At 38.5% G+C, this 16,395-nt stretch overlaps 1 protein-coding gene across 1 annotated transcript in view; it reads left to right on the top strand.

Annotated features, from left to right (window-relative positions):
• LOC149289210 (ras GTPase-activating protein 3-like) overlaps positions 1 to 16,395 on the top strand; it is a 55,945-nt gene that overhangs the window by 22,425 nt on the left and 17,125 nt on the right. Inside the window, exons 4-9 of the mRNA XM_089490848.1 lie at positions 1,318 to 1,394; positions 9,331 to 9,411; positions 9,896 to 9,968; positions 11,526 to 11,602; positions 12,128 to 12,232; positions 15,652 to 15,805. Coding sequence (XP_089346974.1) covers positions 1,318 to 1,394; positions 9,331 to 9,411; positions 9,896 to 9,968; positions 11,526 to 11,602; positions 12,128 to 12,232; positions 15,652 to 15,805 — 567 coding nt within the window. The remainder of the gene's footprint in view (positions 1 to 1,317; positions 1,395 to 9,330; positions 9,412 to 9,895; positions 9,969 to 11,525; positions 11,603 to 12,127; positions 12,233 to 15,651; positions 15,806 to 16,395) is intronic.

The following is a 16,395-nucleotide window of genomic DNA, read 5'->3' as shown; positions in this document are numbered from 1 at the left end:
ACTGCATAGCTAATTCAGCTTTAAAGAGCACAATTACATCTAGAATGCTGGCTGCATGCTGAGGCCATCTTCCGAGACTATACTAATCAGACAGAAGTTCATGCTTTATTTGACGCTCTTTTAAAGGGGAAGTGAATCCACAAACACATGAAATTAATATTTTGTAAAGGACATCAAAATCTGTGATATTTTGGGGATTTTTTTTTCTATGTGCTTTTTAAATCTTATACAACTTGTGGTGTACAAAATGAATCTATCTTTTTTAATCTCACTCTTCTTCTTTTCTTTCTGACTCTCTTTCTCTGTAGTGATCTAGTGCAATTGAGCTCATTGTGTTTCTAACACTGTCAGAATTCCAAATGGAAGCTTTTCAAACATGAGCAAAATACCGTTGTCAGTTATGCACATGATTTGTTATCGTCATGTGGCAACCTACCTATTTCATGCACCAAGCAGATGTTGGACTTAAGCCATTAGAATTTCATAATATAAAGCTTGATAGAATCTTTGTGTCTGTTATTGTCAGCTCGATCTTGAGTCATTTCTTTGTCTCCAAATAGCATAACGCCACAGAGATAGGACAGCATAAAAAGAAAGGTAGACAGATATGGTGTATCATGTCCAATACATCTTGAAATGTTAGAATTCATGCTTGCACTCATTTGTCATAGAGCCATCACTGTTCTACAGCCTGAAGGCATGAAATATAAGAAGAGAAATTAGGAGCTCCACTTGAATTCTTCCTGTACTCCTGCTTTCTTTACCCATAAATCGGTACAGAAAACAAAATACCTTATGGATGCCTACACTTATACATGTATAGCCCGGATCCCTCTCTAATGGCAGCAAAGAGATATTTTGATCTTTTGGGGACGTGGATATTCAGTAACCAGTTTCAGGTGGCAATGCAAAGAGGCTCAACTACCCCCATGTCTTCACGCTGGCTCTGTAATATTATATGTTAAGAGAACAGTATGACGCCTGCATCATATGTTTAGTGTTCGTACGGCGTGCCAGTCAGTATGAGGATTTCGACGGAAAGAAAACAATAGAATCCTTTGAATATCTTTGCAAACATCGAGTAGCTGCATTGAATGCATATTTTAAGTAATGTTTTTCAGCATGGCATGAAACAAAAACACTTTGTAACCTTTTTTTACATCATTCTTTTGGGGTGGTGGGATTTGTATTGACAGATTAGCTTGGATAATAAAAACTCCCATGTGAGCCTAGTTTTCAAGCTGATGGTTGCCACTGGGTTGATTTAAACTATTTCAGAATTGTTTTGTAGCTTTGACTGTTTCTCTGTGCTTTTAGGGGAAAGTGCATTTGGAGCTGAGGCTAAGTGAAGTGATAACAGACACCGGTGTGATCTGTCACAAGCTTGCAGCACGGTAAGACATGCTCTCTTTCTAGTCTATGGAAATAATCAGCCAATATTAAACACATTACAATTTAAACTATTAAAAGTAATTTTTGTAGTTATTTCTTTAAATACTCAAATCACTAAAATACTCAAATCACGTGAAATATAAATAAAACAATAAAATATTTAATGTCTGGTTTCCAATCAGGCACCATCTTAACTAAAGCTGGTCTATGCAATCTCATCCAAATGTGTTCTAGACAAACACCCTGACTGCCTGGTGTAAACATTAGAATGATTCAGACGTTATCACCCAGTCGGACCCCCGCACTAATGAAAGTCTATGGACTAATAGACTTTGTTAGCTTCTCCATAAATAATCAGATGAGTGTGGGGTTTGAGCAGGGAAAGTCACCCAAAATATCGCGACTGACAACAATGGCAGCCAAATGTGTATTCAAAAAAATTAAATAAAACCTACTTGACTGTATACAGCGATGTAATTTATACTGAAAGGGAAGAATATATCTTCCATGGATTTTCCCCTTTTAAGGATTTTTAAACCGTTTCTATCCTTTAGCCTGTTTTGCGGCACTACCATGTATAGATTTATGTGCTGGATTGCTGGTTATCGTGAAATGCAGCTTATTCAACCTGTAAGGTGAGCCCTATGAAGGCTTATTTTAGAAAGTGTTTTTTGGTTCTTGTGTCGTTCTGAGGGTTAATCCACTTATTTGTGCTAGAGTGCAGAACTCACCCTCCTCTCTTGTGATCATGAATGCTCAATGAGACAAACGTTCCTGGAAGGTTAATCCCTGCATAATAAGTGATAAATGAGCATTAATCAGATCTGTGCGCCGTTAACTTTGTTAGTGGCAGAGCCTGGGGCCATGGATCATATCATCTGCACATACATATTAAACCCGTAAAGTCTTTCATAGCATGCCAGATGACAATTATCACTTCACATAATCACGCATCTCAATATGACCTCTGACTTAAAAGTGAAATTTACATTCATGCGTAATCAAAATTAGCAAAAGCATCTTATATACAGTAATGATTATCCACCTGTCTACTTTAGATATAATCTTCAGAAAATCTGAAAATGTAGTCCTTTAGATTATCTTTTTAGTTGAGTGTTATGACAGCTGTACTTCATGTCCTTGTTAGACATCTGATTATTCTGTCTGGCCAAGTGTGTTCCAAGTATTTGTTGATTGAAAGCCTTTCACGTCCTTTGGGGGGGGGGTTTGAATATATTTATTTAGGCAATCTTATCACTGTCCCATCCTCGATTAAAATGTAAAATTTTATTTCAATAAAACATCCAGATTCCACCTTTGTTTATTTCGATCCACCGGTAGCTAGTGATTCTCCTCTTAATGACCAGACTTTCAGGAACTAGAATTGCTCTCACAACACTAGATAGTTTCAGAATGGTTCAATGAAGGATTCTTCAACTGGGGTCTTTTCAGAGCTTTCTGAACAGTTTCTACTTATAAATTAATAGCCTAATGACCAATAAATGCCAACACTGCCAGTCTCCAAGGTACAGTTGTGGTGCCAAAAGTCATCAATCCTCTAGGGAAAACCACATGCTAGTGAGAGCTTAATTGTAGTATAATTTAGGTCAACCGATTCTGCAGTCGTGAATAAGAAGCATTGGCTGTTTACCTGATGCGTCTATGTCACCCTCAATTTAATTTCTAGTTAACAATTTCAGTTTCAAGCTTGTAAAGCAACAGTTCTAACCTTTACCAGAATTACCCTGTTCTCTGGTGCACTTTACCTGATATGTCATAAAATGCGCCTGACCTTAGAAAACCCAGCTTGCATGATGGTCATAAAGGAATGTGTTCGCACATTGTAAAAATAAAAATGTGGTTCGTGTCCCAACAGTACTTTCTTAAAGGTGCCCTCCTACTTAGAGGCAGCATTTATCAAAAGGCATTTTGTTACAAACAATACCAAATAATGCATGTTAAAGTACATTGATATACATCATTTAACATGTAGTTTTCCATCTAAAAAAAGCTAAAAACCACTTACCTTTAGAAAAGGTTGCAGAGTAGCAAGAAAGGCCCCCCAACTGTGCCAGCACAGGCACTAACTGGCAGGGGATTCAATACGTCGGCACAAGTGACAGAGGATGTTTTTGGCCCATCACATCTACTGTAAGCCAAGCAGAATCCCCACGTGCATTTGCAAGGGGGAAAATTTTAAAGGGACCACTCGGCTATATTATTCATTAAAGTACATATGACATCTGTAGTGCCCCTTTAAATCACGTGTTTTGTTCCCTGGCAAGAACGAGTGTGTGAATGAGTGTTACATTTGTTTGCTAAATACTCGGTATCAAAGTGTCAGCCCCATCTGCTGAAGGGTATTTATAGGTGAGAGCATGTTCGACAATAACACTGTGTGCAGACTGGTCCCAACCTGAACTGTCGTGATGACTGACTTTTATTACTGAGGTTAACATAACCTGGAAGCTGGGAAGTTCAGCAGTGTGTGCTGTGTAAAATGAAGTGATTAGTTTTGTTGGCGTGCTGGGACAGATTATTAGTAAAATCACAAAAGAAATACGTTTTAGTAGGAGCTGTATGGTAGAGGAAATGTTTCAATGATAAACAAGTCAGTATGCCAAACATAATATAACCGTTGTCATCAAAAAAATGATGACCCATTTTGCTGTGAACTACACCGTCATGAAATTCCCAGTGAGAGATTTTGTAGACCTTAAAGGGAAAGTCACATGGAAAGAAATGGGTTGAAATGTTAGTTTTGGGTTGGTATAGAGAGCTGCAAAATGCTGGGCTTGTCTATATTAAAGGGAATAGTGATTAGCTTTTTTATTATTATTCTGCGTCTTATGTGGCAGTCTTGGTGACCTGCATTTAAAAGTGTCTGCACAGCATTTTTGTTATTATATTTCAATTGACAATGACGGGAAAAGGTGTCTTGTTTTACATAAAGGGAATTTAATAGACACACTGAACTACAATCATGTGTACAGCATCACAGACCTCTGAAACTTACAATTACTTATACAAAAGTACCACATCATCACTAAACTTGCAGTGATGCTACAGGGAGTAATGTCTGGCAAATGCCGACATATCCCGTGATCTTCACTTTTGTTGGCCACATGTTAATGGGCTTTTTGTTTTGGAATCACTCATATGCGATCTTTATTGGCCTTTCCAGTTGTGTAAAGCAGTATAGGAGTGAAACATTACTTCCTGCATGGGGGTAATAGGATAAAGGTTTTATAGATGCAAACACTAGTTATATTACTCAGTAGCAGCATTGAGGCAGAAATGCCAGTTGGTTTATTACTGCTACTAGTTCACATGCTTCTGAGATTATTGAGTGATATGTAGTAGCTCATGATAACAATGCGTAGCCTCCGACACGGATTTGTAAAAAATGAAATCTCAGATGATCTTTGGATGCTCAATAAAAGATATCACCTGGGTAAGCTGATTATTGCTTGCTGACTGAGGATCATAGGAAACACTGGCTCATGCATACTGGCCTTTGTAACGCATAGAAAGGGAAGAGATATTTTGCAAGTTTAAGATACATTGTTAAAATTCTTATTCAAAGAACTTGTTCCTTCTGCACTTGCCTCCTTGAAATTGACTTTTCCAAATACAGCTAAACCTAATAAAAATCCTATTTATATGTAGATCAGGTACAATGCATGTGTTTGTTTTTCTGAAGAAAAAAAAAAACTGGCTGATGGCCCACAGCCCGTTCCGCATAATCACCCAAACTATTTTATATAGGAGGTCTAAATTAAACTGAGTACAAAAACAAAGTATTGCATTACCAAGCCTGAAATTTTCCACTCGCCCGTGACTAATCATTATACGTTGAGGCTACATAAAGAATTGCATTTGTATATAATGGGTTGGACAGATGATTGCCCACTCTTCTGCTCTGTAAACTGGTTTATGGCACTGTATCCATACATCTAGTAGACTGGAAATGGCATCAGACAAATGGGTCATGTGGGATAATGATGTATGATATATCAGAAAGTGTATCCTGCAAACATCTCATTTGCCACACATTGGCATGTGAATTTGGCTATAATATATTATGAAAAAAATAACGTGTTATCGTGCTTGATTGCACCTGCATGTAGATGAAATATATTTTGATCCATGCAATTGCTAGCACTTTAGTTGATGCAGTATATGCCAAAGAGTTGAATTGCTTCAAATTGTCAATTACGGTACACTTTGAAGTCACGTGCTGTTACCCTTTTGTGTTGGAGTCTTATCGACGTACATTCTATTGAATCCTATAGGGCCCCTATCTTTAGGTGGAGAACCGTCCAGGAAGCCCATGTAACAGTACGATGCCGTTCTGGTGCCGTAGTCTGTATTGGATTCATTAAAAAGTAAGAACAAAATAACTAGTGAATGAACCAAGCAGAAGCGTGTGGCCTTCAGCTGGACCCACGGCACATGCAGTGCTGTTTTTACTGCTGTGGCTTTAGTGTGACCTTTAGGTCCCTAGTAGTGATATAGCTACAAGAGTACCAGATGCTAAGTCAGAATCAGTATATTTAACTCAAATTGGCAACCTTTTGTTCCACTGCTTAAATTCTTGCTTTTTTCATGCTCTGTATGGTGATGTTGGATGATTGCAGTAAAAGGACTACATCCTAAATATAATTTATTGTGTGTGGCCTATGCACAAGGCAAAGACTCACCAAGTGAGAAGTGTTAATGTCAATTTAGAAGAAAAGTTTTTTTTGTTTGTTGTAAGTTTTCACAAAAATATATGACCAGGATACCATCAGTTTGACGCAAGTGGTATAGCGTCAAAGGATGTAATTAAATATCCTCCCTCTCGATCGCTCTCTTTAATACAGGTTTTGTGGCACTTTACCTTTTATTCCATTTCTTCTTATTTATTTTTAGTATGCGTGAATGTTCGAGTAAGTTCTTGCGTAGACTGGTGAGTCATACCCAGATTGCCAGCTTGATTTAAAGTACCTGCTGCTTCCTGCTCAAAGCCCTTTTGTCTTCCATCGGTTTAACCTGCAAATCCTACACAGTACATTATATGTGTTTGATTTCCCCGGGGTCTGTGCTGACTACCTCCTCCAGCAATACGGCGTTGACACACCATGATACACTATGTTTCTGGAGGAGGTCTGACGTAGAACGATCAGCCAGCAAGTATTTGTCATTGATTTGTCATCTTGGTACGCTAAAATATACATGGCAGAGCAAGTGTATTTAAAACAGAAATTAAATATATTATTTCACTGAGAGTTATTCAAACCCTAGATGGTGACAGGTTCCTGACAATGAAACCAGGCTACAGTATGTTTCCATATTGGAAGGTAATACTGAAATAGCACACAAGGTCGAGACAGTTTCTACTGATTCGGAAATTGCAAATACCTTGGTGAATATTTGCAGAAAAATAGCATTGTTTTATTATTCCCTGTATATTTTATTATATAGATAAAATCTATTGCTTTATCTACTGATTCTCAATTTTCATCTTATTTCATGTCACCAAAATACCCCTATTATTAAAGAGGGAACTGTAAAATTGATGCCTTGTTAGTGTTTGGCCTGGGCAACAACTGGGCCTTCAGCAGGGCACAGAAATAATGGATTGGCAAGTCACTTGGCGATTGCTGACCATGCTTAGTGGTGGATGTGCATGGTTTGACCACATGGACCTCAGGCCTTTCTAATCGCTTATGTTGGTTTGGAAGATGAAAAGTGAATAGATACATAATTCACACACATGCACACAGTTTGAGCTCTATCAAATAAAACTATACTGCCATCATGCTTTACATCTTACCTTGACAGGCAGCATATTTCCACTGTTTCCCTGTCCCAGAGCAGGGCAAGTAGTATACATTATCAGCATGGATATTCCATTGCTTGCACCACTTTTAACTCCTTTCATCAGAATAGGTACATTATGCTGCACTGATTTCCTGAGCCTTTACAGAGAGAGGGCAACCCTTGTCTGTGAGTGATTTGGTTGTGCGGTGTTCTGTTCTCTTTCTTTATGCAATTACACCCAACAGTTGATAAGACTGAATGATACGTCTGGTCCATAGGATGACATGTCAGCTTCATACCAGCAGAGTTAGCACAATAATTATCGACTGGTAATAATCAAGGATCTAAGGGTGTTTTGTAAGACTAGTCAGGACCACTGCAGGACTTTGAGGCTTCAAGTATTCCAGAGTCCCTATCAGTCATGGATTTCAGTGATAGGCAACGACCGCTAGCATGCATGGGCAACTCATGTTAAGTACTCTTAGTACTCTTTTCACAAAGCAAAGAATGCTTTGTGATACATTAACTGTATTGTTTGGATCAAGGCGTTCTGTTTTATGTCCTGTACATTGCACCATATAAACTGTAACAGCCATGATCAAGTTAAATGATTTACTTACTGTAGGCTGTATCGCTGTACCCTAAAGTGTATGAAAATAATAAAATATTATGTTATGCAGCATAGTATTTTGGTCTCCAGAAAAGGTTGACATTTTTAGAAGTGAAGTCCTGTGTAATACAGCATTCACTAGTATGAGTTAATGTTATTAGATAAGCTTTATATACGGAAAGCTTATTTTCTTCCTCTAAGAAATGTTGCCTTTAAAGGTTTGCTGCTCAGCGGCTTCTGATGTGATTTTCTCTTCTGTATCTCCAGATGTTAATCAAACAAAAAAGCTGCTTTTTCTTTTATTTATAGCAGCGATTTGTAATGGAGAGTTCCCGGCCCCACTTGTCAAAATGCTTCCACAAGGACTTAACCGGCACACACAGTGAGCAATACACCCGAGGGACAGGGGAAAAAAGGCACTGGTGAAGGATGCGACCAGCCATTAAAAGAGATGTAGCAGATTCCTATTAGTAAAATATAACATAAATCTCTGGCGAGCAACCACTTGCGTTTCCCCCAGACCTCACACAGTCATGTTGTGCCATGAGGGAAATTAACTTTGAATAAGCTTTCTTCTAGTATTTTCTAATCTTGAAGATTTTGAATATTCCTTTCTCTTTGATGTTGTGTTTATTATATGTGGGTTTTGTATTTGTTTATTTTTTTACTTTTAGTTGGATGGTAGGAGACAATAAACTGCTACATCTTCTTCTGCTTCCCCGACTCTCTGAAGCCCCTTCACTGGCTCCTTATGACATCAAGGATTACATTATAAAAATAAAGCTCTCCATAACACTGTTCCTCCATATACTGTATACAAAATACTCCCCTCCCTGATCCTTATGTTCTTCGCGTAGGCTAAGGCTTTCCTTCTCACGTATCACCTCTTCCTTTTCATGCTTACAAGACTTCACTCTTGCTGCCCCATACCCCTGGAACCTGCTTACAGCCTCGCTTTTAATATTCAAGAACAATCTCAAAACCCACCTCTTCCGAGAAGCATACAATCTTTGGAAGCTAGAACTTATCTTTCTCCTTATGTTTTGTTTCTCCTCACCTCATTCCCTCAAATTACAAGCATGCGAGCGGGGCCCTCTCTACCAAATGTATTGGTTTGTCTGTCAATTCTCGTCGCGACATTCCCGTCTCGACATTGCCCTTAAATATATATATATATATATTGTGAAAAGCCCTGTGTAACCTGTCTGTGATATGTAAATAAAAGATAATAGCAGCATAGAAGGCTTACAGGATGTAGGTGGGAATGCAATGAACTAAACGTGGTTTCTTGACACACAGACAATTTAAAATGTTTTCTGTGCCATCTTTATTTTTGAGTTTATAGTAAGCTGTTTAGGCTCTTGTCCCAAATTATTTGTTTTTCATTCATTTTCATGTACAATGTATGCACCATCTTGCTTGTGTTTGTATTTACTTTCTAGTATAGTTAATGTTACTTCTAATTATAATGTGTTCTATTATACATTTACATTTGTACTAATGTTTTTTTTGTTTTGTTACAGAGTGTTAGAATGCCAGGGACTGCCTATCGTCAATGGTCAATGTGATCCTTATGCCACTGTCACGTTAATTGGGCCATCACGGTATGTACACAGAATGTTGATTTGTTCAGATGAATGTTTAGAGAGTATATGAATTAAAAATGCAATTTTTAACATTAAAATGTCAGTCTAATAACCTTTGAAACCTCACCAATAAAAGATATGAGGTGTATTGTTACAAGCTGGCTAGCCCCAAGAGCAATGAGTTATGTACATGTGCGCACAGCCAGGCGTAAGATGTGTTTGGCCCAAGGAGCTTGGGGGACAAAGGAGATAGGGCAAAAAATAGTTGGGTTTCTGCTGAAACATTTGCAAGGGAACAAAACAATAATTTAAATTGTGTCTCTTTGGCTGAAGCATCCCTTAAAAGTTGTCAACATTCCCTGTTCAAGTACATTGCTTGATCTCTTCCAGATTTCCAGTTAGGGTGCTTTGATTGCAGAATCATGTAACCATGTGAAAACCAACCACTTTTTGTGACATCATTTTACATTAGATTAATTTTTTTTCGCTGTTCTTTTGACAGATCTGAAGCTAAGAAGACTAAAGTCCGGAAGAAGACCAACAACCCACAGTTTGATGAAGTGTTTTATTTTGAGGTATTTCACTGGGTGTGGCGGGTGAATGAAACACAATATTATTGAATATTTGGCAGGTTACACGGGACCTTTATTTCCCAGATGTCTTCTTAACAAACTGTAAGCCTCAGCTGAGCCCTTTGACGGGACAGCACTTTACCCTGTGTCATCATAGTGTTGTATGCCATCCACTCCCCTCACCATATGAACATGACATAGTATAAAATGTATGGGTGCATGTCACTTACTCACTATGGTAAATATAGTGAACAGTAGTGTCTGCAAGGCAAATGTAAAGGTACACAAATTATAGTTGAATGGTCACCATATTCATTTGCACCTTTCCTCACCGCCGAGCTACTTCGCTTGCACGTGGTGTGTTTGGCTAAAAGCATCTGCTGCCTGGGCCCTGTGCTGGCTCAGTGAATATTGCAGGGGAAAGTGTTCCAGATGCAGTTTCAACAAAATATGCTTTCTTTGATGTCTTCCGTGGCTAAGCATGAAGAGACTTTTAACAAAATTGAAATGTCATTGCATCAACAACCCTCCTAAACTCAAATAAGAGAAAAACAACCACAGCTCCACCCGAGTTAAGGACCATGGTTTCCCATAGTTCAAAAGGACCAGTGGTTTTCTGTAGTTTCGGTTTTCACTGAAACACCTTTTTTGCGGGTCCTGTCTTGGGTGTGGTACACTAAGCTCTTCTTTACTGTTTCATTTTAAAAAAACAACCCAAACCTGAAAGCATTATTTTAGTCTTTGGGGAAAAGATCTGCATCACCCCTGTTATGTTCTCTTTTTAAAATAGATTTTTTTTTCCGGCTCAGTTAATGTGCCAAATGCAGTTTTAGTGCTAATAAATAATAATAAATTGCAAGATGTGTGCTATATCTTATCAACCAGTTTATTGGCACGTGTGTAAGTAAACACTAAAGTGCTCTGTGTGTTGGCACAAGCTGAATGTGTCTGTAGATTTCAATTCTATTAGGACTTTCTGTAGGCTGTGTATCTGTAAATCTATTTTTGAACTTATGGAGAACAAGCTAAAAAGCTTGTTTTCAATTTCTTGGTTTACAGTTGACAGCTTTCTCCAAATCATTAACTGTATTAGAGAAGAAAGGTATGGCAAATGGTGTATAAGTATGGATATTTTTAGTAAGACGCAACAATAGTAACAATAGTCTTCATATATTTTGATGGGGGTGTAATAGGTGCAAGTGGATTTGGAAAGGTTGTCTCTGCCCCATAGAGTGTACAGTCTTGACAGGCATTGCCGAATACAGGGTGATCACAAATATTGGTACAAACATGCAGATGAAATCCTCCTTGGCCTATTAGAAGGCTGTGGGTGCTTATGCTAGTGAAAAGGCCAGCTGTGATGAGGAGGAGGAGTGAATGAATGTAGATAATACATATGATAAAACAAGCTTGGTAACCACAGACTTCGTGATCTGAATGTCTGCTTTTTTTGTTTCATATATGTTATTACATCTACGTAAACAAATTAAAATTCTTTTTAGTTGAAGTCTTGATAATTTTATACTGCTTTCGCTGCTTAGAACCTTTTTTCCTTCTTAGGTGACCAAGCCAAGTAGTTACAACAAGAAGTCCCATTTTGAAATTGAAGAAGATGATGTGGACAAGATGGAGATTAGGTTGGTAGAAGTGATTTTTTTTTTTTTCCTCCATACTTGATATGAATGTCAAACTGATCTATTATCTTATCCAGACACCCCAATTTTAATGTTGCCGTCTAGAATTGGGTAAATAGCATCCAAAACTATTTATAATTTAATTTTCACTGAAATGAATTCATTGAGGGTGATGTTGCTACAGATCCTATAGTTATTCACTAAAGGGAAGGGCTAACCCCAATAAGCTTCTCCTCACACATTTAGTCATGCACATGTGTCACTAGTGATTGGTTATTGTTGACCTTGAGTGTTGTCATCCTTGCCAGTCACAGCATGGAGAGTGGATATTTGCGCATATACTACAAAACAGCCACCATCCTCTTATTTGTCAATATAACAAATCATGCTATAATTTAATGCCCATAATTTCCACAGCCTTACTATTATAACGGGTGTACATAAACAGATGTGTTGTCTGTCTACTGAATATGCTTAAATAAATAAAAAAAATAAAAAAATAACAGATAACCACCACTTCTTTTTCAGAGTTGACCTGTGGAATGCCAGTAATCTCAAATTTGGTGACGAATTTCTTGGAGAACTGAAGATTCCACTGAAAGTTCTACGCCAGTCCAACTGCTATGATGCTTGGTATGTCAATGTAATTGTATTATGGTAAATTTGTGATGTTATTCATGTCTATATTACCAAGCTCAAGCCAGTACATAGACGATAGCCTTGGTGGTCAAAAAACATTTGATGCAAACTAACCGCTCCTTTAACTGTAACTATTTAGTTATTTGTACTGCTTGGATGTGCAGATGTTAATACTAAATTGTATGAAAGAATTGCCAGCATTTTGGACCTCAAGTACTGAGACTTACTTTCTAAAACTCTTACTTTCTAGAATATGTCCTCACCTTGCATAATACCTTTACATGTCCTTACTCCTAGCTACTCGTGACCGCTCCTCTCGACGTTCTGCCAGCCCCTCTAGGACATATTTATATACAAACTTCTTAAGAAGAACCTGTTAATGCTATTTTGGAAATAATACTTGTACACTTTTTACATTGCTAATTACTTAGGGGATAAAACATGCGTTAAGAAAGAACCACGTAGATTATGTAATAAAGTCTGTACATGTCATGGATTAAAATAGGTTGTGACTGTTTATTTGTTATATTCTGTTCCTCGCCTTTCCATTAATCCTTTTAGACCCATCCTAAAATTAAGTATTTTCCCACAATCAATGGACTGAAAAGTAAATACTTTAGTTGATTACTTTCAAGTGCTTTTTTTATGCAGTGTAACCATTAATTCCAACCGGCACGTACACAGCTTTAAGTGCATTTAACAAAGGGAGGAGATATTATATATATAATATTTTGTAATATATCATCTGAACTGTGTAAAAGCACAAAGGTGTATGTAGCAAAAATGAGAGACTTTAAAGGGGCACTTCAGTCATCATATGTACTTTAATGCATTCTTCTTTAATGGGGGTGTTAGGGATATTAAACTCTTCCTTTAAATTTTGTAAGTTTTGCCTGTGTGGTCACCGAAACTACTGAAAATGTAGTAACCCCCTAAAATATCACTCAATAAATTTAAATAATGAGTGAATAAATAATAAAATGGAGCATTTAGTTCAACCTGTTATACACGGGGTTTGTGCCTCCCAAATTGTATTTTTTTTTCTTTTAACCCCCACCTGCGCAAAGAGACTATAATACCTCCTTGGTTGAATTAATTAGCCCCCTGCCCCATTCTGTTTTTTGTGTATATTTATTAAATAAATGTATGTTTGTGGCAGGAAAGTGGGGGGTTGACGCAGAAGTCGCCAAACAACTCACAGGTTAATGGGGAATCTGGAAGTTGCTTTTTTTCTACTTGAATCAAATTGAATGTCCTGCAGGCGAGAAAATGTGGATTGAGGGTGATTTTGTGTATGCTAATGTGAGTTGGCTTTAGTGAATTTTCAAGTAGGACTTTATCCAACCTTCAAGCCTCTAGGGGTTAGTAAATATTACCCCTATGTGTCCAGTTCAACAGGATTTCCCAGGATCACAGTATGTCACAATATGCAGCCTATCAAAAATATGTGAGGACCTTTTCTCACTCAAAGTGCCAATATAAGGTATATTTATGATAAGGCTTCATTAAACTTTCTGAACCGCATGACTGGATTTTAGAACCCTCCCATTATATTATCATCTGCTCTGAAGAAAATACAAAATGTGACTGTTGAGCATGTACCTAAAGCCTATAAAACCCCAATGTAACGCAATAAAACAGAAAATGGATTTAAGGAGAATAGCTTGTGCTATTCATATGACATGTGTAGTCATGTTGGGATATGTTGAGATGGTAGTAGCAAAAGGTACACCCTTTATCATCTCTGATAGAATGCTACACTTGTTGGTTTAGTGCCTTCTGGGAATGCTTACTATACATAATACATGGCTGTTCTGCACCGACCCAGCTGCCATCCCTCTTGTCTTAGCTTGTCTACTCACTGTGGCAGAACAGAATTCCTAGACTAAGGTGGATTGCTGCATTGAGACTAACATTCTGGTTTACCAAGGCACCATCACACTGATGGATGTAATACATATGGTGGTGTTGGATGTAATACGTATGGTGGTGTTGGTGGCAGTCTGTGTAGGGCACTTCTACGGCCTTCACATTAGTGATGTGTTTTGTTGCTGAGTGCAGTCTACGCTTAAGTAATTTGGGGATTTACCACTAAAGTGTTCTTAGACGACTGTTGGCTTTCAACAGGAATAGTGTTTATTTCAGTACTGGCATTTGAAAATTTTTTTTGTCATTTAGTGCAACTTGTGTTATTTTAATTATTTTTTTTCCATTCTCTGATGAATAAGAAAATATGAAACATACAGGTTTTCTATGAAGAACATTTCAGGTGCGAAATGATAAATGTAAAACAATAAATATTCTGCTGTTTGCTATGGTGACTGTACTGCTCCTACCATGTTCAACCAGAATTGCCTTTTATATATAAACCCCATATTGTGTGAAAATTCAGCTTTGATAATGAGAGCTAGTGTGGTTTATTTACTAACGTGAGTGTTTGCAGTTCAATTCACACGGGATTTGTGAGTGAGTCATCACGTACCCTCTCAACTGCCACATGTTTTTAGTATGGGTTTAAATAATGGTTTTAGCTGGTGGATCCTCAATGTTCTCTTTAATAATTCTAAATCCTGACTGGACTGTTTCTTTGCTTATGGCACCCAGTGGCATACATTAGGCTAGCTAGTAAAATAGGCACATATACTCCCAGGAAGTGAGCCCTAAGTTAGGGGTTCCTGGATGTAGTATTTCTTTGTTGCCCCATAACTAAGACAGATGCACAAACTAACACGTAAACTTTCCAACACTATGTCCCTTGCGCCACAAACCCTAGGCTTACTCCTGACACGCTAGAGCTATACGCTGACACACTCATGGTAACACCATACACTAATATACATACACACTCAAGCTAACACGTACCCACATACACATACTAACACAAAATTCTAACACACACATTAACCAAATGCTGACACAAATGTTAACGTCATACACTCACACACGCTCCAACACCTTACACTAACACAAAGTAGCACCATACACTCGCGCTTTCCCTGTTACCTCACGCAGAGCTCTGTCTTCACTACAGCTAGCTTTTGCCCTGCTACTGTAGGTTCACATAACGTGTGTACTTCTTTAGCGTGCACCTAGATCCTCCAGTTTGGTGATCAAGCTCTCTCGGTGTGCCTGTGCTAAATGAACTCGTTCAGAACACCAGAGATCTCCCCTGTAACAGGCTCATTACATTATTAGGATCTGTGCTACCTGGCATAAGTACCTGACATAAGACATCATAAAGAGGAATATGCCACAGAGGTAGGAGAGGTAGACCGCATAGCCACTGCCCTGGGTCAGGCCTAGGGCAGCACGCAACCTAAATACGCCACTGATGACATGCTGAGATCACAAATTGGTTGGAACCATAGTTCTGTTGTTAAAGTGCAATTTAATGTTTATATTTCCTTTTTTAGGTACTTACTCCAGCCCAGAGACAATGGCAAGTCAGGGAAGCCAGAAGACCTAGGCTCACTGAGGTTAAATGTGGTTTACACAGAGGATCATGTTTTTTCCAGCGACTACTACAGCCCTCTCAGAGACCTTGTGTTAAACTCTGGAGATGTTGAGGTAAAGTACTTGGTGTACATAATGTGGGTGGGATGATTTCTACTTCCTCACCCTGGTAAAGTGTGAACCTTTGTGGTTTTCTTGCCTGCTTACCACAAAGCGTATTATCACTAATTTCTGTGTGATAATGTAAAGACACACCCAGCTCAGAAACAGATGGCATGTATCCTGTTTGTTAGACATTGCTGGGTTAACCCCATTAACGTCTATTGCCGGGTCAGGCGCGTCATGCAAAACGGTCACTTAACGACCTATGACGTGCCTGACACGTCATGAGACTTAAACAAGCTTAGAAAACGATCAACGATCACTTTCTTAGCTTAAACGGTGTTGCTGTAATGCCTCAATGTCGAGGCATCCAGCAACTCCGAGATCGGCATCATGGGCCATGTCTGGCCCCTCCCCGGGGCGTCAACATCCGCCATACATTGTATGGCGGCAGACGCCCGTTTTAAAAATGTTTAGGAGGCGATCAACGATCACCTCCTAAACTTAAATGGTGTTGCTGGAATGCCTCGATCAGGAGGCATTCCGTGACACCAAACACTTACCCCAGGATGGGCTGTGACCGCTCCGGAGAACGGTCACAG

This window comes from Sceloporus occidentalis, unplaced genomic scaffold (assembly GCF_023333645.1).
Source record: "Sceloporus occidentalis isolate IW3139 unplaced genomic scaffold, rSceOcc1.0.p SCAF_47, whole genome shotgun sequence".
NCBI lineage: Eukaryota > Metazoa > Chordata > Lepidosauria > Squamata > Phrynosomatidae > Sceloporus > Sceloporus occidentalis.
This window is presented reverse-complemented; position numbering and strand designations above follow the sequence as displayed.